General features: G+C 48.7%; 1 protein-coding gene across 1 annotated transcript; it reads right to left on the bottom strand.

Annotated features, from left to right (window-relative positions):
* Window positions 1-1,361: 1,361 nt before the first annotated feature.
* Window positions 1,362-25,151, bottom strand: ATP6V1B1 (ATPase H+ transporting V1 subunit B1). The gene is made up of 14 exons (XM_039852539.1): window positions 24,598-25,151; window positions 17,458-17,513; window positions 8,219-8,317; window positions 7,942-8,035; window positions 7,300-7,377; window positions 6,866-7,005; window positions 5,795-5,896; window positions 5,049-5,146; window positions 3,865-3,988; window positions 3,544-3,694; window positions 3,219-3,301; window positions 2,348-2,452; window positions 2,022-2,151; window positions 1,362-1,886 (listed from the first exon to the last, which is right to left on the bottom strand). The coding sequence occupies exons 1-14, from the start codon at window positions 24,713-24,715 to the stop codon at window positions 1,723-1,725; spliced, it is 1,542 nt and encodes a 513-aa protein (XP_039708473.1). The 5' UTR covers window positions 24,716-25,151; the 3' UTR covers window positions 1,362-1,722.
* Between the last annotated feature and the right edge of the window lie 1,608 nt (window positions 25,152-26,759).

Raw genomic sequence — 26,759 nt, 5'->3', positions numbered from 1 at the left:
AATCGATGCCACAGTGAGATATCATTTCACACCCACTAGGATAGCTATAATCAAAAAGACAATAAGTATTGTCAAGGATGTGGAGAAATTGGAAGCCTCATACACTCCTGGTGGGAATGTAAAATGACATAGCCACTTTGGAAGTGGATTTGCAGTATGGCAGTTCCTCAAAGGTTACACATACAGTCACTGTCTGACACCCAGACATTTCACTCCTAGGTATATACCCAAGAGAAATGGAAACATAAGCCCACACAAAAAATTTGACATGAATGTTCATAGCAGCATTATTCATAATAGCCAAAAAGTGGAAACAATCACATGTTCATGAACTGATAAATGGATAAACAAAAGGTGGTATATCCATGCTGTGGAATATTATTTGGCAATAAAAAGAAATGAAGTACTTATATATGCTACAACATGGATGAACCTTGAAAATATTATGGTAAGTGAAAGACACCAGTAATGAAAGACCACGTATTGTATTATCTCATTTATATAAAATGTTCAGAATAGGCATACAGGTTGAAAACAGATTAATGGTTGCTTAGGGTTGTGGAAAGGGCAGAAGAGGAGTCTGAGGGGCCATGGATAGCAGAGCAGAGTTTCTTTTTGAGGCAATGAAGTTGTTCTAAAATTGATTGTGGTGATGATTGCCCAACTCTGAATATACTAAAAGTTGTTGAATTGTACAACTATAAATACGTAAATTGTATGGTATGTGAATTACATTTCAGTATAACTGTTATTAAATAAAAACAAAAGTTTTCCCCCAAAAGACTGTGAATTATCATGGGGATGAGGCTTTTATTCTCAGGGCCTCCTTTGATGTCAGCTGGTGTCCAGGAATTCTGGCTGATTTCACAACACATTGATCCAGAAATGGAACTCGGCCTTTTGCAGAAGTTTCATCCTTCCAACTCGCCCTAACTCTTAGGAAGCATGCATGACTTCATTGTGGACGAGGCAGAGGAGGCATAAAGGATGACATTCCAGAAGGGCAGGCAGCTTTCAGAGCAACATTTATATCCTGGTTTTTAGGATGTCCTTCACCCATTTTTTAACTGGGGGGCTTCTCCTCAGCCTTTTACCCTCTCCCATGTCCTAAGGCAACTCTCCAGCAACTCCCCTGCCTGTCTGGAGGACACCAAATTCCTCCCTAGAATCTCTCAGACAAACCTGGTTAGAGTCAGACACATCTTTTGTGGCCTAGACTGTCTTTCCTATGGCCCTTGAGCTCATGTTCCACCCAAGAGATTTATCAAGACATTTCTTAACAAAGATACATATCTCCCAAAGAGGATTTCTGTTGTCAGCTGTTAAGACACTAATGTGGCTTTTTTTTTTAAGTGCAGAAAATAGTTTAATGAACCTCATGTACCCATCACCTCCAGCTTTAACAATTTTCAGTGTTTTGACAATTTTGTTTTCACATAAGATAAACTCTTCATCTCAGTTCTTATTTGGGGGACTTTAAAAATAAAATACAAACACTTCTATCAGAACAAGACATAGAATACAGGCTTAACAATCTGTTCTTTCCCAGTGCCAGGAAGCTAGGGAGAGGGATGGAGAGTGGGGGCCCTCCATAACCGGCAGGGGCTGAGGAAGCGATTGGTTCAGGTATGTGGGACCATGGAGGATGGGGAAGGGTGCGAAGACACGGTGCGGAGGGCAGGGGTCCCAAGACCATGCTCCGGGGCCAGGCTGCCGGCCAGTCTAGAGCACAGTGTCCGTCGCGGTGTCCTGCGGCGCCCCCTCGCGGGAGTAGAACTCATCGACTACGCTCTGCGGGATGCGCTTCAGCATCTCCTTCGGGAAGATGCGCAACAACTTCCAGCCCAGGTCCAGCGACTCGAACACCGAGCGGTTCTCATAAGGGCCTAGGGACAGAGCAGGAGTATCAGAGGGGAAAGGGAGAGGGAGAGAGAGAAAGGGAGAAAGGGAGAAAAGGAGAGGGGGGAATAGGTGTAGCGGGGTAAGGGGATTACTGCCTGAACGCCCTCAACGAGCCTCACCCTGGTTGATGAAATTCTTCTCGAACTTCTGCAGGAATTCCAAGTAGAGCAGGTCTTCTGAAGTGAGTGCCTCCTCTCCCACCACTGCCTTCATGGCCTGTACATCCTTCCCGATGGCGTAGCAGGCATACTGGAGGAAGAGGCAGAGGGAGTGGTCACCGCAGGCTTATCTCCTTATCCCGATGGCCCCCAAACTGGCTGTGCTGGGGGGACTACTTTTGGAGGAGGGGTTTTGCTAAGAAAAAAGCTCGTGGTCCATACAGGGTTCAGACCTCCAACATTTGAAACCAACCTTCTTGCCAACCCCTGGGCCCACTCCTTCTTACCAGCTGGTTGGATACATCCCCATGGTCCTTTCTCGTCATGCCCTCCCCAATGGCAGACTTCATCAGCCGAGACAGGGAAGGCAGCACGTTGATGGGAGGGTAGATCTGGGGGAGTAGAAGAAGGGGTGACAGAAGGCAGGGTGTAAACTTTCCTTCCCACCCTGCTTCTCTCTGCTCTCCCCATAGTTCTCAGGGGACTGGTCTTCATTCATCCGACAAGAAGAAGGGCGTCATACCTGCCCTCCTTTATCTCCCACAAATTCTAGGGCTTGCGTGTGCAGCTGTGCTCCCAGACAGGAGAGTGGAGGGAGGACACGCCATGACATTAGTTACCGAAAGGCTCGCTATTTCAAAATTTTTGATTGTTTGGACAAAACCAGATTGAAGCTTAAGTTAATACCTACAAAGGAGCAACCTGTCGAGTAAAGAAGAAAAAATCATAGGGTTGCCTTTGATCTCAGGTGGGACAGGCAGACATATTTTCTAACCCATTGGCATATCATTCACCATCTACTTATGTCAGTTACTCATTGTTTTCTGTTCACCAAAGCAAGTCATCTACTATCTGCTAGATGCTTTCTGTATGCCCACTTATTTTATCCTCAAAAATGCAACAGCGAGATAAGTATTATTATTCTCATCTTATAGAAGAGGAAACCTGGGATCAGAGAAATGAAATTATTTTCTCAAGGTCCCATAGCCAGGTAGGCTGGATTCTACCCAGACCTGTCTTTTTTCTGTGAACCACATAGTCTTCCTGGGGGGTTATCTCTCATTTGGGGTTAGCCTTGCCTGGCCCCTCCTAATTCACAGAGAGATGACACACAGGAGGTGGTGGAGAGAGTAGAAAGTGGGCGGGGAAGTGCGGTACCTGTCTGTTATGAAGCTGTCTGTCCACATAGATCTGTCCCTCTGTGATGAAGCCTGTCAAGTCTGGGATCGGGTGGGTGATATCTACAAGGAAATGCACTGGCCTTAGGGTAGATGGGGCCCAGGTCTCCACACACTCCAGGCCATCTGAGTTCTTTTCCCCCCATGGGAGTGACAGGCGTGGATGGAAGCAAGGAAAGGGGAGTGTCTACAATGATGGGGGAACAGAGCTGCTGTACATCTGTGCAAAGAAGCATGGTTCCTTTAAGTGCCAGGTGGGAAGGGAAGGGGGGCTGTGGAGGGTAGTGGGCAGTGAAGAGGCTCACCATCGTTGGGCATGGTGAGGATGGGGATCTGAGTGATGGATCCACCCCGGCCAGACACACGGCCCGCCCGCTCGTAGATGGTGGCCAGGTCTGTGTACATGTACCCGGGGAAGCCTCGGCGCCCGGGCACCTCCTCTCTGGCAGCTGAGACCTGCAGTGTCCATGGGCATTGGGGTAAGAAGAGGAGTGAGAGGCTGAGACAAGGAAGGGTGAGTGGGAGGTTCAGTGACTATGAGAAATGGAGCGGGTGTAGGTCTTGGTGGGCGAGCTCTGTAGTAAAGGGACTGGGATGAACCTGACACCCCTCACCAGCCACCTCACCTCCCTCAAGGCCTCTGCGTAGGAACTCATGTCAGTCAGTATGACCAGCACATGCTTCTCACACTGGTACGCAAGGAATTCGGCTGTGGTCAGTGCCAGGCGCGGGGTGATGATTCGCTCAATCCTGGAGGTATGGCCAATCATTAGAGGGCCTGGAGGCCCAGGCCTGGGCTCCATTTAGCCCCAATGCTGAGTGGAAAGTGAACTGGGAAACTGGAATTGTGCATAACAGTAGAGGCGTGAATACCATGAGCCCTCGCTCCCAGCCCCCAGGTCAGGGCCATGGTTCCTGGGAGTGGGCGCTTAGCCAGGTTCAACACTCCCCTGTGGTTCAAGGGAGAAAAGGGGCAGAGGCTGAGGCAGGTAGAGAGTTAAGTGAGAGTGAGACAGGCAGGGCCAGGAGCCCTGATGAGGATGATAGTGGCCCCATCTCCACGGCCTGAAGGTCAGGGACTCTGGCATGTCAGAGGGAGGCAGTTCAGGGCTTCTGCTCTAGCTCCCTCTTCCTCTGGGACAGCCGCCCTTGGGTCAGCTGGAGCAGTCTCACTCTGTGTCCTCAGGATTCTTTACTAGTCCTCCCACTGCGCCTGAGCACACTTGAGCGTGCACAGTCCCTGTGCTTGCCTGCTCTGGCCACCCCTTTCCACTTCGAGCACTCCCGGGTCCCTGGGCTCTGTGACTGTGGGTCTCTTCTTTGGTGATATCGCAGCCTCCAGAATTCTGTTACTTAGTTTTTGGAGTATTCTCAGTACCCAGGAAAGTTTATTAGAATTGTTTTTTTCCATCCACTTGACCCCCAGATTTAAACTCACATTTTCTAAACTTTCAAAATAGCAGATTTTCTAAACAAAGATTAAGAGAAATATCTCTATAATGGTGGCTTTGTGAAGTGACTCAAGGATGAGGAGCCCTGATTTGGAACAGTGGTTGGATGCAGATTGTGGGGAGAGCAGAGTGACTGCAGGTGGCAGGTGGGGTCATGGTCCTGTTCCCTTTGTCTCTTTGTGGGCCATCCTTACTCCTTACCATTCTCAGTCTCCCCATCTACACAACAAGGGGTTGTTCTTCCAACTCTTGCCCATGGCAGTAGTTCTGGGAAACCCCTGAGCCCTGATACTCTGGGTCTTGGAAGGAGACAAAGGCCTACTGCCTGAGGACAGTGAAGGTACCAGGGGAGTACTCACGTGGGGTCATTAGCCAAGTTCAAGAAGAGGCAGACATTCCCCATGGTACCATTCTGCTCAAAGTCGGACTTGAAGAACCTAGCTGTCTCCATGTTCACCTGGTCACACAATAGGGAGGGCTGGAGGTGGGATGCTGTGGCCTGAGGACAGGGGCCCTGGCCTCTCCCATCTCTTCTCAGTAAAGCCTACTGATTGACTGACTGTCTAATAGTCACTGTGGGTAAATGTGCCACGGTCACTGAGATGACTGGAGCTTGAGAGGGCAGGGCTGGTTTGCTGCCCAATCCTGGGTAGAGTCTCATCAGATTCCCAAAGAGAGGTTCAGACCTCTCCCGGCTGAGCTCTGCTCAGCGCCATCTGCCTTTCCCTTGGCCAGCTGCTTCCCCTTAACTCCACCTGTCCCCCACCTTGGGCCCTATGAGAGTCCCCTGGTATCCCCCTCCCAAAGCTGTGTGGTCTCCTCGAATTCCCTAGTTTACCCTCTTCCAGGCCACCCTGGGCTCATCTTATAGCTGCCATAACCTTCGGGGTGCCTTCAGGGACACACTACCCTAGTCACCGAGCCCACCGTACCCCTTTGGTCACCCTCTTTGCCTCTCCCACTAGACAGGCCCAGATTCTGACAGCTTCTCAAGGAGAAGGATCGTGCCCTGCCCCCATCAGATCAGGCCATGCTGGGGGCCAAGGGACACAAGGCTGCTTACCCACAGCTTCCAGAACTTGCCAATCTGCCCAGCCCCTCTTACCCCCATGGCTGCAAAGACAATGGCAAAGTTGTCGTCATGATAATCCAGCACGGCTTTGGACTTCTTCACCAGCCCGGCCTGCCGACAGATCTGGGCAGCAATCTAGCGTGGAGCAGGTTAGGAGAAAGGACGTCAGAGGCCTCCCTACTGAGCACCATTGAAGAGGATGGACGGATTTCCATTCTGTCCTCCTGCCAGGGCCTCCAGTAGAAGGGATACACAAAGGCCAAGGGCTACCCCCAGTCCTACAGCTTTTCCCAGGGGCGGGGCTATCCCGTCCGGAGACTCTTAAAGGGCCGGGGTGCCCAACTTGAGGAGCGGGCAAAATAATAGTTCCAAAGAGCAGCAGACTCAGCACGGATTTGGGGCAGCTTGACCCTTCGAAACCTCTTCGCCTCCTCCCATTCCACTGGGGTTTATCTGAGCAGGGAATTGTCCCAGTATTTGGAGCAGTACTTGGAGCTACCAGTAACACAGATCAGGGTGTGTGTGTGTGTGTGTGGTGTGGAGGGTGCGGGCACTCATACCCTCTGATCACTCAGGCCATTTCGAGGGTGAGCTGGGGCGCATCCAAGAGCGGTTGGGTTGGGGTGGTCAGGGGAGGAGCATTTAGAAATTTTGTCACACCAGCTGCTTTGAAAGGCAGGAGTGGGGCAAAGAACCTGCACAGGGAGGCCTCAGATGGCTGTGGGGCTGGCATGAGAGGAGTTCACTCAACGCAGGGAGCAAAGACCATGATGAGGTTCAACAGGTAGCGCTGTCAGCCCAGCTGAGCAGGACTGTCGACACTGAGGCTACCCATGAGCTCTCTCATGAGCCAGCAAGTCCCCCACTCACTCGTGCAGAGGTTTGAAGACCTGCTTGGGGACCATGAGGAGGTCCAACCTGCTTGGGGACAATGAGGAGGTCTTGAGCTGCCGGAGGACAACTGCCAGTCTGGACTGGTGGTGACCCCAGCTAGGCTGGCCCCTACCTGCTTGGGCACAGGAGGCCCTCCACGCTGGCCCAGCAGCCCTGGCCTCTGCCCTGTCCTTTGCCTTTGGTTGTGCCTGAAGACTCCTGTAGCCTCACCTCGTTGTGGGGGAGCCCGGCTGCTGAGAAGATGGGGATCTTCTGACCACGGGCGATGCTGTTCATGACGTCGATGGGAGAGATGCCCGTCTGGATCATCTCCTCGGGGTAGATGCGGTCATAGGGGTTGATGGGCTGGCCTGGGAGAGGGCAGTCACGGACCCATGCTCAAGGGCTCAGGTCCTCCCCTGCCCTCCCCTAACCCTGCCCCTGACTCCAGGGCGGCACTGTTAACAGAATTCTCTGCAGTGATGGAAATGGGCTCTAACTGCACCATCCAATACAGTGTCCTAGAAGTGAGCCCTGGATGACTGCCCTGGACTGTGTCTGCTGTAGAACTTCCAGGGGCAAGGTGGTAGAGGTAATGTCTGGGGGTGCGAAAGGTGATTGAGGGGCTGGATCCTTAAAGCCATCCAGAGCCTCCAGTTACTCACCATTGATATCCAGGAAGTCCTCTGCCATAACTACTGGCCCCTTGTCAATGGGTTTGCCGGAACCATTGAAAATCCGACCTGGGGGTGGGCAGTGGGTGTTGGAGAATGCTCAGGGCCAGCCCTGGGTCTCTCACTGCTGCTCACCCTCCACACCATGACAAGATTCCCCGTATCTTCCCACATTGCAAATGCCCCATGTCTCCTTCCCCTCATCCCTCAGTTACCTCCAGAGAACTAGCTACAGTGACTATCTCTTTTGGGGGGCATCTTCCTTCCTCTCTTGGAAATCTTTACAGCAAAGCCTTGGCCCAGAACAACTACTCGAATGGCATGGTTTAGGGGCTAGAGAGGAGAGAGCCAGGTATGGCAGATCTTGGGAGGAAATTAGGGGAGGTGCAGTCCATTTCAGCCTGACCCCAGATGGATGGTTACCTACTGTGCCTCCTCATTTATTGAACACCTGCTGTATGTCATGCCCTGAACTGGTGTTGGGGGGTCAAAAAGAGAAAAAGACACAATCCCTGAACTCAAAGAGCTCAAAGGGGAGGCAGACATGAAAACAGGTGATGACAATGCAGTGTGCGAAGCACTTGGTCAGAGGAGCTGGCTGGTTCCCACCCTTGTCACACCCCCACTACTCACCCAGCATGTCCTCTGACACTGGTATCCGTAGGATGTCGCCTGTAAATTCACATGTGGTCTTACGGGCATCAATCCCAGAGGTCCCTTCAAACACCTATAGGACGAGAGGTTAGTGACAAGAATGGGCTCCTCCATCCTCCCATCTGTACCCAGCTCTGGACGAGGTGTTCTCAGGGAAATAGGATATTTCTTACCTTTGGAGCTTATAAGATAATGCAGGAACGTTGTGGGTTTATTCATTTATTCAACTAGTCAACATCTCATTGACACTACTAACCTGAACAATTGCCTTGGTCCCAGTCACCTCGAGCACTTGTCCACTCCTCTGAGTCCCATCAGGGAGGGTGAAGTTGACGATCTCAGCGTACTGGGCAAACTGGCAGGAAGGGAGAGCATCCCAAGTGACAGTGAGACCAGGGGTGAAGTTGCTGCCCTTCCCCATCCTTCCTCAATCCAGTCTCAAGCTTCCATCTCCTCCCTTGTGCTCAGACACTCTTGCAAATAAAATTGAGGGGCTCAGAAGTGAGAAGCTTGAATCCTTTCTGGGAGGCAGTATATCTGAATGGGTAGGAGCACCAACTTTAGAGTTGGAGACCAGGGTTAGAACTGGGGCTCTGATGCTTAGAGGCTGTGTGACCTTTGGAAGCTACCTAATGTCTCTGAGCCTACTTCACAGAGCTGCTGTGAGGAGAAAATGAGAAAATATATGTAAAGTCATTAGCTGGTGCCCAGCACCTTGTAAACAGCTTAATAAAATGTAGTAGCTATTATGGCTGCTTAGTTCTCTTGGACGGCACAGTTGTTTCTGGCCCTGAGGACTAATGGCGAACACACTGTGCACACTCCAGGAACCAGGTTCTCAATCTTTATCCACGTCTAGAGGAGGCTATAAGCTGGGCCAGGGAAGCTGAGTTGAGAGAGCAGGACCTTCACACTGACACTGGTCCTCAGCTCTCATCGGCGCCAAGAGAGCTAAGCCCTGTATCTTTTTCCCAGGGGGAAATACTGGAGAAAATGAATAGCATCATCTGGGTTCCCTCACTTTGCTTCCCAGGTTATTGATGTACTTCAGAGAATAAGTCGTTTTTTTTGTTTGTTTGTTTGTTTTTAATACAAAAACTTCATGAATTTGCATGTCTGGCCACGCTAATTTCTGTATCATTCAAATTAGCCTATGTGCTGCCGAAACAAGCACCAGTAAGTCACAATCTTAATCCAATAATAAAAATAAACGGTAAAAAGATGACACCCCTCTCCAGGATGTTCCCGATACTCTGGAAAATCAAAGTGCTCCTCTAAATTACCGCTTGGACATTAGAGGAAGTCAAAACTAAAAAGAGCGAGAGGGCATCACTTCATGCCATGACCTATGAACGCAGCAAGCTGTACCGTGTTTTCTGACTATATTCAAAGTAAGAAAGTAAGATAGAAATCAATAACAAAAAGGCAGTTAGAAAAACTTCATACGTTTGAAAATTTAAAAGCATTCTAAATATAGAACTTATAATCAGAATTATAAAACATTTAGTACTAAACAATAATGAAAAACTATATAGCAACATATATCCGATACACGTAAAGCTTTATATCAGAAAAGAAAAAAGGTTAAGGAAGCGTAAAAGTATGGAACTTGAGAAGTTAGAAAAAAAAATGGCATTAAAACTCCAAGAAAATCTATTCTTGTAATTTCCTTATTAGTGTATTAAAGGATTAAAAAAAAAAAAACCCAAACCTGTGATCATCTAAAACAAAGATATAATGAAGGGGCAGAAATCATTAACAAAGAAAACAAACATTATAGAGAAGATCAACAAAGCCAAATTGGTTCTCTGAAAAGCCTAATAAAACAGAAAATTTTCTGGCAACACTGAAAAAGGCACGAATAAATAATTGCTGGAATAAAATAGTCAAAACCATCTATACTAATAATATTAAAAAGATATAGAAAATTACAAATGACTATGCAATATATTTCACAACATAGATGAAATGAATAAAGTCCTAGCAGAATATAACTGAAACTAAAACCAATTAAAAATAAAATAGAAAGCCAGAGTATTCTTATAATCCTTAAGATATTGGATAAATAGTTAAAAATCTTTCCACGAAGAAAACACTAGTCCCAGGTAGTTTTATCAGGGAGTTCTGACAATCAAGGAACAAACAGTTTGAAACTTACTCAAGCTAGTCAAGAAAATGGAAGAAAAAGGATGGTCTTTAATTCATTTTATGAGGCAAGCATAACCTTGATTCCAAACTAAGATAATTTAATTATGAGAAAATTATAGGCAATCTTACTCATGAACATAGATGCAAAAAACCCTAAACAATATTTTGGCAAACCGAATTCAGCAATGTGTAAAAAGACCAAGTTACAAACAAACCAAATAATAAAAGAAAAAAATCAAGATGCACACACACAAACACACACAAATAAAAATAATAAAGACAAATAATAATAAATAATAAGTTGGGACTATTCCAGGAATTCAAGATTAGTCTATTATTAGAAAATCTATTCATGTAATTTCCTTATTAGTGTATTAAAGGATTTTAAAAAAAACAAACCTGCGATCATCTAAAACAATTTTAGATAAAGTAAAAAAAAAAAAACTGTCCATGATTAAAAACAAAAGACAACAACAGGGGTGTGAGGAAGTTAAAAGGGATAAAGGGGGTCAAATACACCATGACGGAAGGAGACTAGATTTAGATGATGAGCACACAGTGCAATATACAGATGATGTATTATAGAATTGTACACTCGAAACTTATGTAATGTTATTAACCAGTCTTCCCAATACATTTAGTTAAGAAAAAGATAAGAACAAAACTACTCTTTGAAGATGGAGAATAAAAGGGAAATTCCTTAACCTCCCCAAATCCTCAAAAAATCTATAGAAAATATCATACCCAATGGGATTATGTATAAAACATTCTACTTAAAATTAGGAGCAAGTCAACAATGCCTGCTATCATCAATCTATTCAGCGTGTACCAGAGGAAAAAGACAAAGTAATAAGATGAATAGAAAATAAAGATTAGAAGGAAATAAAACTATGAAATGGAAAATCCCCCAAATCCTCAATCCAATAGTGTACCCTCCCTCAAAAACTATAGATCAATATTTCTTATAAATACAAATGTAGAAATTATAAACCGTAAGCCAGTCAAATCAAGAAGTGTATTAAATAAATAACAAGTATAACCAAGAAGAGTTTATTCCAAGAATGCAAGCCTAGGTCAATCAACTTTAGGGAATTCGTCAACATTTGATAAGATAATTCATAATAATGGGGAGTTTGTCAACATAAATGAAATGAAAAACCCCAAAGACTTATGTAAGTAGAAACTAGAAAGGTGTTTGATAAAATTCATAGCTGTTTCTAATACAATTTTATGTAAAACAGAAGCAAAAGGCAACTCTTTGAACGCTAGACTGTTTACGGAAACCAACATCAACATCCTGGTTAATGGTGAAATGCTAAACCCATTTTCATTTCCAATAAAATCAGTAACACACAGAGATGCCTGTATCACCACTGTCACTTAATTCTGCTTTGGAAATTTTCATTTATACAATAAGACAAAAAAAACAAACAAACAAAAAAAGAGGGAATTTAAAAGCATACCAGTAAACATAAATGGAGGTTTTTTTTTTTTTAAAGTGGTAAAGGGAAGAGACTGTTGTCTTCAAAAATGTCAAAGAAAGGCTATGGAAATGCTTCATAATATAGGAAGCTAAACATACATGATGGTTAAATACAATACCTGACCCTTGGCTAGATCCTATGCCGAAAGGCAAGAAAAAGCTATAAAGACTTTATTGGGTCAGCTGATAAATTAAAATACAGATATCAGATTAGATAAAAGTGTCAGTGTAAATTTCTGAGGTTGATAATTCCATGGTTATATAAAAGAATCTCCTTATTCTTTGTAAATACACACTGGAGTCTTTAGGGATAACTTACCCTCAAAAGAGCTAGAAAAAAATTATGCACACACACATATATGATATGAACAATTTTATATGGTATAAAATTGGGTATATGGATGTTCCTTGTATTATTTTTATTTTTGCAACTTTTTATAAATTTGAAATTGTTTTGAAATAAAAAGTAAAATTAAAGTATGCCAATAGAAAAAGAAACATATTTCCCTTGACTTGCAGATGATATTGTATATCGAGAAAAACCCAAGAGGCTCTAGTTTAAACAAACATGAAACAGGATTAATAAGAGAATTTGGCTGTATAAAAGACAAATATACAAAAATCAAACTCTTTTTTTTCTATTCCAGCAATAAACGGAAGAGGAAATGGAGAAAAACATTCCATCCACAATAGGACCAAAATCTATAAAATATTTAGAAATAAATTTAACAAGAAAGGTACAAGAAAATAATAAAATCTTATTGTAGGACATAAAACAAGCCCTGAACAAATAGAGTACAATTTTGTTTACCAAGACAGAATGACTTACTGTCATAAAAATATAAGTCCTTTCAAAAGTGTATGAATTAAATGCATTCCCAATGGATTATTGGTTCTTCTGTATCTTAATAAAAATCTTAAAATTCATACAAATGTCTGAGAATATCCAAAAATAGTTATAGATAAGACCAGAGGTGGAAGACTTGCCTTATCAGATATTAAAACATGCTTTGAAGCTACTGAAGGCAAAAGGTAAGTGTTGGTGTGGGGCATACAGGTGGATAAGTGAGACAGACTAGAGAGTCCAAAGATAGAAGTCAGATTTTAGGGGGCTGTTATAGCACAAATGTGGCATATTATTAATTCACAGGGGAAAAAAGAATTTATTGAACAAATGGTGCTAACGTAAGTGGGTATCTACTTGGAGGATGCCCACATCAGAAACGAAAATACATTCCAAGCATATAAAAAAAAATAAAGATAAAGTGAAAAAACACTAACAAAAATCCTAGAAGGGCTTTTTCTTTCCTTTTTTTCAGAAAAATCCAGTTAAAAACCAGAGAAGAGAGATGTCTTTAAGCAGAACAAAAAATCCAGAAGCCATGAATGAAGAAATAGAAATATTTGATTATATAAACACTCAAAATTTCTGTATGGCAAAGACACCATACACAAATGTGAACAATAAATAAAGAGCTCTCACAACTCAATCTGTACACCTCAGGGAAGATTACACAGGAAGGAGTGAAATCTAAATAGATAAAAAGGTGCTCAACTCTCCTAGTCATCTGGGAGCGCACATATAAGCAAGTACTAATTTTCATCTATTTGGCAGGCAAAATTACAGGTGAGAACATATTCAGGGCTGACAAGGGTGTTGGGAAGTATGTCCTTTCACAGAGCTGGTAGAAATGTGAATAATCTCAGCCTAGCTGGGATAAGCAATCTTGCCCCAAACCGTCCATACCTGTTTAAGAATAAATACACACTTTGAACCAGCAATTCCATTTTTGGGCATCTATCTTAAGCAATAAAGTCATTGGTATAAAAGGGCTATATATTGCTGTACTATTTGTAACAGCAAAGCCTGGAAAGATGCTGAATGTCTATCAACAGTGGAACTATGGGGTAAATCACAGCACATCCGTACTATCACCTACCGTGCTGCTTTCTAAGAGAGTGAGTAAAATGTGTATTTGATATGTTTTAAGAGACTAACATCAATGTAAACCTCTGACATGAATATATTTGCCAATATACAGCAGGTCTTTACATTGGTGATCTCAGTAGGTTAGGGGCAGATAGTTAACTTTACATGTCTTTTCTTTGTTTCACTAGTTTCAAAGGAGCATTTTAAAAAATTAAAATGTAAAAATTAGGGAATGTTCAAATACAGGTCAAGTGGTTATTTGCCATCATTACTATCATTAGGTCTCCTACTCTCCACGAATTGATGACCTTAATGGCAAGGGAGGCTGGAGGATGGCTCATTTTCCCAACTGGGTATGACCAGCCTGGGGTCCACTCCCCAGGGCCCCCCTGCTGAGGTTAAACCTGAGACAGGAGGTTTTGCAGCTATGACAGTCACTGAAGGAAGCTCTGGTTTGGGTCCCTCTTTGTCCTGTGAGGAAGATGCCAGAAGGTAACTTGGTTCTCCTCCAAACAACCTCTCAGACCGTGTGGAGTTGGGGTCCTTGAGGAGAGGGCTCAGCCCAAGAAGAATGCGCTGAGGTCGGCGGAGAGGCTTCTCAACCACAAGAGGGAGCCCAAGAGCAAGGACTGCGGGGCCTGGGAAACAAGTTAAATAGGCGTCCAGGCTCCTTTCCCTGCCTGTCTGAAACCGCCAATGGCCTCGTTGCCTGTGGAGCCGATGGTGGGCTGTCAGCAGCAGGGGGAAAGTTGCTGGACAGAGCACGGGCTAGAGTGGGTCCAAGAGAAATCAGGCAATGGGCCCAATAAAAACAAGGCAAGCAGGGTGATAAAACGCGATTTTTTTTATGTGAGCTTACGTGGGTGAGGGAGTGTGGGAGGAAAGGAAAGTGGAGAGGAGGTGGCGTGCTGTGTGTCTGTGAAAGATGAAATCGGAGAAACAGAACCTCGAGTAGCGGAGAGATTACAGTCAGACGGTAGGAAGAACGGCGAGGGGTGGTTACAGCCACTTGGAGCAGTGACTGTGTGTATGTGTGTGTGGGGGGGTGGATTCCAGTGAGCAAACACCAGCTCTTACCCAAAGGAGCTCCGTTTCCCAGCCACATACTGAGTAAGCCTGATTCTCTCAACTCTCTGTTGGTTATTAGAACATTGCAGGGAGTGGGGATGGTACAGTGTAACCCATCTTCTCTGCTGGAGATTCAGCTGAGTTCTCATCCAGCAAGGGGTCAGGCACAGGGGAGCTGCTGTGCACACTGGGAGGACTGGGAAGTTCTTAGCAAGCCTGGTGAGACTTCGTACCTCAGGAAATCAGATGAAACTGTAGAAGCTACCCCCAGAAAAATGCACAGGCCCATGAATACACACCTTCAGAGGTCTGCATACAATTTCAAGGCCCTTATTCCCTGGACTAAGAACTCTCTGACCTAGACAAAATTCTCCCCCAAATATTTTTCCATTTGAGAGGGATGAAGGAAGGAAGCATAATTGCTTGGGATTCACTGCAGGCAGAAGGTGGCCCCATAGAGGAGAAACTGTAGCATTTTGCCCAAGCAATTTTAGAACAGGGGAAGGAGTGTGGGACAGCAGAGAAAGGTGCATAAATGTGCTTTTTTTTTTTTAAAGATGCCTTAAAAAAAAAGGTGCCTTACAAGACTATAAATTACTGATTCCTTTCCTTCCCTCTGCCAGCCCAGGATTCTCTGGGTGCTTCCATCACCCAGTTATTTTGTTCTGCAAGAGTTCCAGATGCGTCCAATAATCACAGAACCATAGCCTGGGGATTTATCTCCAGTTTCTTACTCCAGCCCCATTTTACAGGTTAGAAAATGAAATGTGTCTCTGCATAGGTTCTGACTCTCCATATGACACTGGGTCCTATATAGACTGGAGAGTGCGGTGGAGATGGGCAAGGGGGCAGGAGATGGCACTATTTAATCAGGCATTTCTGCATTCCAGGAGGAGCTATTGCTAGCTGTCCTCAAAGGGGAAGAAGAATAATAATACATTTATCTGATTTGATCCTCGTAACGACTCTATGATCATTTAATTGATGAGGAAACTGGGATTTATAATCCTAGATAGATGGTTCTGACACTTTAGGGAGCATCATATCACCCAGAGGGCTTTAAAACCAGACTTCTGGGCCCTACACTCAAAGTTTCTGATTCTGTCAGTCTGGGATGGAGCCCAAGAATCTGTATTTCTTACAGGTTTCCAGATGGTACTGATGCTGCTGATCTAAAATTGACAGGTAGCTAGCAGAAAGAGTGGGATGGAGCTGGCAATAAAAGTCAAGAAGCCTGAGTCAGACTGTCTGACCCCAGGGCACACATGTAACTACACCACACTTCCTTCCAGGGCGTCCCCAACATTAGTGGATCAAACAGCAATGTCCGTATGAACTTGGAATTTGTTTTTCAGAAATGAGTGAGTCTGATTTCTTTAATATAGTTGGCTCAGGTTTTGATGGGTTCATTTTTAGTCATGCTAATTCATTCATTCATTCATTCATTCAACTCATTTATTTACTTATCTTTCTTTGAACAAATCGAGCACCTACAATGGGCTTGGATGTTCTGTGAAAGTGCGATGTGAGGCTCTGGGAGCTCAAGATTAATATAACACCATCCATGTCCAATGGGAGGCACAGTGTGTGTGTGGAGGTGGAAGGGAAGCGGGCAGCAGGAGATATGTGGCCAGGGGGTGACCAGATGCCTTGATGCATGCTGCAAACAAGACAGTGCACAAAGCTGAGAAGAGGGACAGGCTCACTGTCCAGGAGACCGAGAGGGGCTTCCAGGAGTATGTGAGCTCCCACCTAGCCCTGGGGATGAGTCAGATGAAGGGCATGGGTGAAAAGTAGTCAAGAAGGCAAAGGGAAAAGTGTGTGCAAAGGAGGCATCGAATGGCAGCTCCGTGCAGAGACTGTGGGTTTCCAAGTGGCAAAGGAGAGCAATGAGACATGAGAGTGCAAAGGTGTGCAGGAACCCTTATGCAACCTAGGACCTGTGAGAAGGCACTTGGGAGTCCTAAGCGAGTTTGCAGTGGGGCATGAAGGGGTTAGGGCTACATGGCTACAGGGTGGAGGATGGGAGGGAGCCAGGCTGGGGGTTCAGAGGCCATGGCCCTAATGAGGTAGTGGTGGAGTGGGAGACTGCTGACAGAACACATGCACTGACAGATGGGAAGGGAGGAAGTGAGGAGTCAAAGGTGGCACCGTTTCCAGTTTGTTCAGCTGGGGAATAGGGTGGGAGGCTGGGGGGGCGGGGGTGGCGTGCCACAGGTTGGCGGAGGCAGCAGAACAGCAAAGTGATCTCATGGCTTTGCAGGGCTCTTTATGCTTCAAGAATCCCCAACCTCAGGACTCAAAATCCTGCCAGTGTCCGCCATGGTCCTGCAGTTCCCTAGAGCCACAACGCAGCCCACATTCCGTTTCCTTCTGTGAGGCTCACTTCACTTCCCACCCACACGGCTGGTTCCCAGGCTGAGACATTCCAAAGGCCTTTGAAAGCCTCGAGCTCTGGAGAAAAGTTAGCTGGCAGTGATCTGCCTCCTTGTTCTCTTCCTTTTAGAAGAAGAGCCATGAGAGCGGCAGGCTTACGGGGAGGTTAGACATAGCCGTTCTGCTGATAAAGAAAGAGGCTCAGTAGCCCAGATCCTCAGCTCGCTGGTGGGTGAAGCGGGTCTCCCTAGGCCCAGAGCGGGGATGGGGCTGGGGGACACTGTAAAGGAAGGAAGGGGAAACTTGGGTGGCTGGGAGACAACTGGGAAGGGAGATGCAGGGGTGAGTGACAGGAAATTAAAAAGAATAAGGCGGGCCCATGGGGCTCTCTAGGGGCAGGGCAATTTAGAAGAAATCCAGCAAATCCTGCCCAGGGGCTGGGCGGTCCTGGGTTGTGGCCTTGGTGCCTGGGAAGGGGCAGAAGTCTTACCTTAACCTGGTCTAGCACCACCAGGGGCCCGTTGACACTGCATACGGTCCTGTAGGCTGGTAAAAGGGTAGGCGGGTGAGGGTCTCGCACCCAGACACATAGATACACCAGACATGTCACCACGCATGCATACACACACACAATGCCACACACACACACACACACATGCATCTTTCTGCCTTCTCTCTTCCTCCCTTCAAGTACTGGCCTCACCTCCCTCCCAGCTCTGGGCTGTCAGGGGCCATTAGCTGTGACAGGGCCAGCCACCATTGCTGTAAGGGTCATGCCCCTGCCCGCAGGGTCCCCACTGCCTCGGACACCTGCAGGAGGCTGGGGGAGGGCCAAGGCAAGGGCAGAGGCCCCTCAGAGTCCTCCCCTCCCCAGCCATGCGGAGGCCTTTCTCATCCCTGAGGCAGCTTCCCCTCCGGCCTCAGTCCCGACCTTACCCATTCCCTCCACTCTGACCCACAGCTTCTGGCCGCCCCGCTGTGGCTGAGAACTGCCCTCCCCTGCCCCTCACCAGGATCACACTTCTCTCCATCACCCCACACTAATCGACAACTCTGTGTGGGGGGTGCAGGCATCAGTGAGGAAAAACCAGCCAGCACCCCTGCTCTGCCATGAAGCTCTGCCAGGGACACTTTCAGACTCCCCAGGCCCACTGGATGCCTGTGGGGAAGGGGAGAAAGCGACAAGGAAGGAGGAAGCAGCAGAGTGTCCCGGTCCTAGTGGCTGCAGAGACCCCCAAATGGGGAAATGAGCTCCACTTTCAGGGAGCGACTGGGTTAGGCATCAAGACATACTTCCTGACTGGCACTGGGGCCCCCAGTAGAGGAAGTTGGGGACCGGAAGGCGGGGAGCCTACTCTGGTTACCGTAAGGGCTAGTTGAGGGAACTTGGGACCCTCTCTTGCCCACACTACTGGGATAAGGTAGCCCTTTCCTGGGGTGCTAAGATAGAGGAAGTTGGCAAGGCAGGATGGGCAGGGTGTCTGTGAGGTCGCTGGGTCACTAACAGGCTGGAAGGACCTCACAAGGGAAAGTGGTCCGATGAGACCCAGAAGGGTGAGGAGCCTGGCCTAGGGTCACACAATACGCTTGTGGCAGAGCAGGAGCTAGGAGCCTCTCTTTGTCCTTCCCATCAGACCTCCCCTCCTTGTCTCTCAGCCACTTACCTTCTGCTTTTATGCCATCCTGGTACCAAGGACCCCTGCCAAGAGCAACTAAATGCCCCTTGCTCAAGCTCTCCCCAGCCTAGGGCTCAGTAGTCAGAATCCTTATTTTTGTTGGACATAAGCTCCTTACACTGGGACTTGGGCTAGAAAGACCAACTGGGCAAGGGAATCCTTGCATAGACATTTGCAAGGCTTTTCTGAACTTAAAGACTGTTAGGAAAACTTAAGAATGGTAGGAAGGCACCAGAAGATAAGTTCTTCCGGGGCTTGGGCCTGGAGCAGGAGACTGCCTTACTTCCCTGCCCTCAAAGTACTGACCCACTGACCTACCCTCTCCTCTTATCCTATGGAAGAGGTGTCCCACCTTCTATCTTGGGCCACCCTCTTCCCCCCGCCCCTCCACCAGGGACAAGGCCCTTGAGGTGATTGTTCCCTGGAGTGAAGGGCCAGCAACTCTCTCTGTTGTCTCCCCACGCAGCAAGCTCAGGCATCTCTCATCTTGAAATTATTCCCTTGGCCCCAGTCCTTCTTCAGCTACTGCCTTCGTGGCCCAGCTTCTTGCGAGCATGGTTCTCTTCCTCTCTTCCCTTCCACCTTCCACCCACCCCTCGCCCTCTCCAATCAGACTGCTCTCTAGGACATCTCTGGCCTGCAGATTGCTAAATCCAAAGGGACCAGAGCCTGGATGCACTGTCCCCCTGCAGTTCCTGGGAGGCCCCTGCCTCCCTCCCTCCCCGCACCCCGCTGCCCCTTGGCTTCTCCTCAGCCTATTTGGAGGATCTTTGGGTTTTGGATGGCCTCAAAGCCGAGACCTGGCTCTTGACTTCTCACTCTCCTGCCCCTTGATGATCTGCTTGTCTTCCTTCTCTCCTCCCTTCTTTTCTTCAAGTGTACGTTTCAGATGCCCTCTAGGTACTAGGCTAGGTAAATAAAGGCAGCAAATATAACAGGGATAAAAAGAGGGGATAAAGGTAAATCAACTTAATTAAAAACTGTGGTAAAGAAAGGAACAGGGTGGGTGAGGGAAAATGGGCAGGAAGACCAGACTGGGTGCTCATGAGGAAGCACCTTACAGGAAGGGCCATTTGAGCTGAGGCTTCTAGGTCAGCCCCCAGAGAGCCAGGCAAAGGGCACATCTGGCAGAGGTGAGCAGGCCCAGAGGCAGGAATATCAGCGCCTTTGGGAAATAGACAGGAGGGCAGTGTGGCTGGCCTGCGAAGGCTCACTTCCAGGGTACAGGAGGACATGTCAGCTCCGTGAGACATGAGAGTGGAGATGTTTGCAGTGGCCGCTGATGGGTCCTCACCTCTTAGAAGAGTGTGGGCATATTTCAGACACTCAGTAAGTATTCGTCGGATGAAATTATGGAAGGTGTTACCTGATCCCACCAGCTCATTCCTATATTTCTTACATCAGAACCCATGTGTGCTCCCCTCCTGTCACTCAGCCATTCCTATGAAGACCAAGGGTAGAAGGGAAGAGAGAGAGAATGCACAGAGCTGGGGGGGGGCGCACAGGAAGACCCCAATGAAGGAGGAAAGGCAGAGGCTATAGTATCACCCTCCCCATAAAGGAAGAAAATCACCAAGCAGCCACACATTCCCCTCTAGCCTACCTGGCATTCTGATGAAATTCTCTGGATTGCTAGAACTGTGTGAAGCAGAGAAGAGCAAGTGAGCCCAGCAGAGGGAGGATGGAGGAAACAGATCGTGAGAACCCCAGGAAAAGCACGGGAGTGGGGAGAGGGCCACATTTAAAAAGCCCCAGAAGAGCTGGCATCTTGCTGGTCCTGTAGAGAAAATATCAGACCAGCCAAAAGGGCTGAGATGGCAGAAGAAAGACGAAGGGTGGGTGGGCCTCATAGGGAGGAGGGATAGGGAAGGGGAAGCACTTCTCACTCCAGGTTCAGAAAACCCCAGGGGACCATTTCCAATGCTGCTTGGGAGACAAATCTTTCAGCTTCCTCCCTGGGGTCACAGGGGGCTCCCCGCACTTCACAGCTTCTGTCATGTGAAATCCCCATTAACCCTGACATTCAACAACTCTACCCTGGGGGATGGGTCACCAAGGAGGGCTGGAGAGTGGTGACGGTGGTGGGCACAGAGAGGGGATCCAGATCTGTCTCCCACCCCCAGCCCCACGGGAGAGATGGGGGAGGGGGGGGCCTAAGGGCCGGGACAAAGTGCCTGCCTCAGAGTCAGGCCCCACCCACCCGGACTGCCAGCTTCTGGATTCAATGCCTCCTCCAGCCCAGCCCACATAGGTGACCAGCACGAGGGCTGTAAGCCTCCCATCTATCTCATCGCACCAGCCTGGTCTGCAAGAGCCCTTCCCAGGCTTCCAGCAGGCTCAGTGCCTGGCTCTAAGTGGGCCTCATCTACAGTTCCTGGATGAAGACATTGCCCCATAGCCTGGTCCTTCACTGCAGATAATCACTTATGTGGCTGTTTTGGTTCAGCATCTGGCTATTCACCTCCTTCAAGACCTTGCCCTTGACTGACTACTTCGGCCCACTGGGTCTTCTCCCCTCCAAAATGCAACCGTGCTCCAGGCTGGCACCCTGGGGGCACTCCTGTTCTCCAGCTTGTCTGTTCCTTAACAAGACAGACTTCGTCCCTCCCCTCAGACTAGGGTGGCCCTGCTGGTTTGGACAGAGTCAAGGTGGTGGTGGCTGAGCAACAACTATGCCCTTGCCTGGAAGCCAAGCCAAGACACAACTCTGTCCGTTGTGTCTATTGCTTGGAATGGCAAACTGAGGCCCAGAAGGTCGGCTGATTTCTTCTGGGGCACACCACAAATCAGGACAGTATCCCATGGCACTCAAGGAAATGGCTGCTACCTTAGCTCTGGGACACACCCTTCATCCTGGAGAGGTGAAGGGTGTGTGTAGCGCTGAGGCAGGGGGCTGAACCAGAAGACCTCGGAGGGGCACTTCCTCAATAGGCCTTGCTGAGACTTTGCAGACTCTCCCTCCAGCTGCTCTGTCCACCCCCTCTCCATTGTCCTAGCTGACACTTTGGGTTGCACTTTGGGCTGCTGGCTGGTGGAGCCCCTCCCTGCCCCTGTCTCCTCACTGCCTTCCTGGTCAAAGGCTCAGCGGGGGCTCCAGCGGCCCACTAATTAGGGCGGCCCAGCCACACCTGCAGCGTCCTGGGAGAGGGCTGAGGCAGGCTCGCCCATGCGTGAGGCCAGGGTGGGGGCAAGCCCAGGGCAGCAGGTCCCTCACCTCCTCCCTGATCCCGCTGGAGGGATTAGGGGAGAGGGGGCAGGGGCTGGAAGGGAGGATTTTTAGAATTAGCCCAAGACCCTGCTGGGTGGAACTTTCTCAGTGTAATCTCCCTGGACTTTGAGTGGAGGAAACTGAGGCAGCCAGCAGTGTGGCACTTGAACCCCTGAGCATCCGACCTGGCTGCATCCCTCCATCCAGCCTGCCAGCCTGTCCATCCTAAACTTTGCTCATTCTGTGCCCCACACCTCACAACCCATGAGGCTAGCAACCTCTGCCCAGGACCAGATAAAGCTCTATGCCGTCTCCTCCTCTGGGGAAACTACTCTGGCTCTGAGGGAGGCAAAGGAGTCCCTTTTTTCCTGGGGTGGATTTTGCTGGGGTTCACTCCTCATCCTGATTCCATCCTGCGTGCTCCTTTCTGGCCCCTTCCCTCCCTAGCCACTGCAGTGCCTCAGGCTGATTTAGTCCACCTCCTCCTCCTCACGGACCCTGGGGCTGGAAGCCAGTTGCCTTCCTAGGCTCTTTCTGTCTCTACAAAAAGTTCTCCTGCCTGGAAGTGCTTAGAGGCCCCCGATAGGAGGCCAGCCTGAGGAAGGAAGGCAGAGATGACACAAGGGTCCTGCCTCCAGCCTACTCAGGGCAACAGATCTGGGTTTTGAACCTGTCCATAGCCCTGTGGAGAGAGAACTCCTCAGGCACCTGAGGAGGGAAGGGCGGGAATTGGTTAAAGCTCCAGATACTGAAGCATCCTGAGGAAGCCTGGCCCTGGGGGTGGGAGGTGTCAGGGCTGGGCTGGTCCTGGCCTCTGGGTATATCCTATGAGGACACTGATGTGCAGCAAAAGCAATGGTGGCAGTAACATCTTTGACATAGCCCTGGAGCCAAAGGGACTCTGCTCGCACTAACCCTTGTCTCTGGGTCACTATTGTGTGTGAACACGTATGTCTGGGTGGGGGCCACATGGAGCAAAATACTTGCAAATACGGGGGTGCTGCTACCTCTGGGTTCTAGCCTGGGTCAAACCTGAAGGGTTTGTTGACTATAAATAAGGGACTGGCTGGGAGGGGCCCTGGGGCGAGGTTGTACCCTGCCGGGTTCATGGGAGCACACCTTCCAGAGAGAAAGAAAGCAAAGCATGTACGTCTAGACCCTAGACTCCACTCAAGACCCTGTTCTCACAGGGAGGAGGGATGCAGGGGGTGGAGCCTGCAGGGGTGGGCCATCACACAAGACTGGACAAAAGTCAACCAGCTCCGCTCAGTCTCCAGGCCTGGGCTTTAGACCCAAAGGGCTACTACTAGTCACTGCATAGTTTTAGGCCTTGGTGACCCCTGCTTTGCCCCAGGGGTGAATCTGGGCCTCCATCCTCTCTGCACCTCCACAGGCAGGGCCTGCAGGGCCACCTGGATCAACTTGACATCACTCCTCTCTTTCTCCTTAGCTGGAATGCTCTCCACCCCTCAGTGCCTGCTTGGGCCTCAGGAGGTGCCTTATAACCCCTGGGCTCCTCACTGACTCAGCAGTCAGCTCCCTCTCAGATCACTCCTCCTCCCCACATGGGGCCATGTAACTGCAGGGGGAGGAAGAAGTGGCTGTGCTAAGCCAGTTTCTTCTCATACACACCCTGTTAGGAGCCTCTGGCTCTGCTTAGCTAGTGCTGGCCAGGCCGGTTTACTCCAGTGAGCTGGGCTGTCCGAGGATTCCAGAGCCAGGCCGGGGAGAGTGACCTTGAACAAGGAGAGATGGCAGGGGTGGGGAGCTCCCTTTGGTCCTTGAGGCCAGACATCTGAACTTGGCCCACCCCTTCATACAAGACAGGTACTAAAGCTGCCCAGGGACACCCCCTCTGCCGCCTACAAGGGTATACTCCAGCACACGCACCTCTATGCCTGGATGCCAGGCACTAGCCCTCCCCCAACTGCACGCACACAGACATGTGACATCACCTGACCACACATTCACCGTATTCAACCCATGAGCATGCACGCTCGAGCACACACACACACACACACACACAACCCCTCACCCTGAGAGTACAAGCATGCGCAGTCACATGTTTCCTCACTTTGATCATATACTCAAGTATTGATCTCTTGATCACACGCACTCAAGCTGTCACACACATTTTTACACATATCCTCACCCAAGTGAAGGGGGAGCACACACATAACCCAGGCACAGGTCTTCCCCTGGTTACACATAGACACCCTTCCCCAGAACGCACATACGACATGTACCAGTTGGCATGACCCACACAGTATCAGGTATTACCCCGTCCTGAAAATGCACCATTCTGCATTGCCACACATCCCCCAAGAACACTTGATCGTACATCATACTGTGCTGAGTGTTCTGGTGTCCACACACACACACATCTCAAACACACATTCACGTGTACATGCACACATGCACTCTCTCTCTCTCTCTCTTTCTCTCTCTCTCTCAGCGGCAGTTGTGGCTGTCTCTGGCTTGGGGACTCAGTGCAGGATCAGAGTGATGACAGGGAGGCTCCTGCGACTACTCCCTTGCCCTTTCTCTAGGATAGCCTGTGCAGAAGAACCCCCATTTCTCCCTTTGCAGAGGTGGCCCCTTGTCCAGGCGGCCTGTGCCACTCCACTGGACCAAGAACGCCACAGGACTGCGAGGCCTCTGGTCCCCCAGTTTCCCTGAAGCTGAAGGGCAGCGCCTGAGGACACAGCAGCCCACCCCAACCTCGCCCGCCAGGGGTCGTACTCACTGACACGCGGGTGGGTGATGTAGTTTCGGGTGACCGCCTGCTTGTGCTCATAGGCTGTGCCTAGGTCGCAGACACTGCCGGGGAGCCCCTCAGGCCTACTGTCTACCTCCATGGCCATAATGAGGTGCTAGGCTTGGAGCAGAGTGCCTGAGCTTGCTGAGGCGGGTCCAACACTCTGGCACCAGCCTGCCTCTCTGGCTACCCCTTCCCTCTCCCCTCTTCTCCTCCTCCTAGTTGACTATAAACAAGGAAAGCCGGTTTCCTGGAGCTCTTCCAGATCTGGGAGGTGCCCTAGGCCACCCAGAGCAGGAAGGCAGGGGAGGGGAGGGGCAGAAAGGTCCAGCTGGTTTCTTTCACCTCTGTCCTTGGTTGTTCCTTTGCCCCCAACCTGCAGCCAGTGTGAACTCAGTTCCTCCCCCTAGTACTTCAGGTGCTCTCACAGCCCCATGCTCCTGACCACATCTCTGCATCTCTTCCTGGTCTCCCCTCCCAGCCCCGCGCCCCCAATTCTGGCAGGCTGCTTTCTCCTCAGATCTTCTCACTGTCCTCACAGCCTGTCCTCACCCTGCACCCTTTGCCTTGACCATACCAGGGTACTTCTTCTCCTGAACAATTCCATCATCATCTTTTTTTGAACATCTATAGAGGACCCTTCTTGGGCCAGCTTCAGTGCCACCTACAGGCAGCCTTCCCTGGATCCTCCAACCCCCCTTGGTCACAGCACACAAAAGACTCCGAAAGAACCTTTGACTCTACTCCTTTTTGGCTTAAGAGATCACATGGCAAAATCTGCTTCAGGAAGGAAACCTTAGCATAATCACCTTAGCATTAGACGGGAAGACTCCAAGCAGGAACCAGGTAATTAGATCCCCCCCATTGTTTTCTGGGTTGCCTAGCAAAAATTTACCTGCCATGCATATTCAGCTCTTCCTCAGTTACCTGCAAATAGCCTATTGTTACTTTTAAAATCTAAAACCGGTCACCCCTCTTTTCTTCTTTGTCTGAAGTGACGTTTATCTGATTTTGCCTCATTCTCTTTGAAATATCATGTTTATATGAATTCCCTGTGTGTACATATTAAAATTTGATTTTCTCCTGTTAATCTGTCTCTGTTAGATTATTAGCCCAGTTAGAAGAACTTAGAGAATGGGAAGAAAAGTACTGTTATTATTTTTAACCCTCACACCATTCTGGAGAGTTCTCTTTGTTGCTGCCAGGCTATGAGCCCCCAGAGCTGAGTCTGTGTCTCCTATTCTGGACTTGGCTTTTTAAAACCTGTCTCATAATGTTGAGAGCTCCGAGAATCAAGGCAGGGGAGAATCAAGTCTCTCTCCTATGATCTTAGGACCCTTTCTCACCGTCTTATGTTTTATCTCCGGGGTCCCATGCAGCAGGACGCCCATGACATTTTTTAACGCAGGGGAGAAAGCACAAATGGAAGCACATTTGTTCCAGGGGACTAAAGGACTTGTGCTTTCCCCTGGGCCCGCGGAGCTTGGCACAGGTCTGCTAAGCAGGGCAGGGTGCACGCTGTGGGGGTGGCTGGACCCTCTCAACCTAAGGTCTGCTCCAGTCACCCACACGTCTCATTCCAGACTTAGGATTTCCCTCCCAGCACCCCATTCTGGGTTATTCGGGGCAGCCAATTTGAAACCAAATATGTGTTTCCTAGAGCAGACTGGAGCAGACCAATTCTCCCCACAGAATCCAAATCTTACCCTCTATCCTCTGGCCTAAGGATCCATTTCAGGTCTCTGGTCCTCTCTCACAATTCCCATTCTTTCAGAGAACACTTTTGGGCTGATGCAGGGGTAGGTGTGACTAGGAAGGGGTAGTGCGGGGAGACCCTGCGGTGATGGAGGGTTCTGATTCTTGATGGCTGCGGTGGTTCCATGATCTCACACGAGTGATGAAATGACATGGAACTACACACACATGGTACCGATGTCAATTTCCTGGTTTCGGTATTATACCATAGTTATGGAAGATTTGGCCATTGGGGGAAACTGAGTGAAGGGTACAAGGAATTTTCTGGATTATCTTTGCAACTTCCTATAAATCTACAATTATTACAAAATTAACAGTTAAATAAATGTTTCTTATTTGAGCAACGAAAAAAATTTTAAGTGCTTCATATTGCTGTGTCTATGATGGGCGGGCCC

The sequence above is a fragment of the Pteropus medius genome, unplaced genomic scaffold, assembly GCF_902729225.1.
Source record: "Pteropus medius unplaced genomic scaffold, Ma_sr-lr_union100, whole genome shotgun sequence".
NCBI classification, from domain to species: Eukaryota; Metazoa; Chordata; class Mammalia; order Chiroptera; family Pteropodidae; genus Pteropus; species Pteropus medius.
Note: the sequence above shows the minus strand (reverse complement) of the source record. Positions and strands in the feature narration are given on the sequence as shown.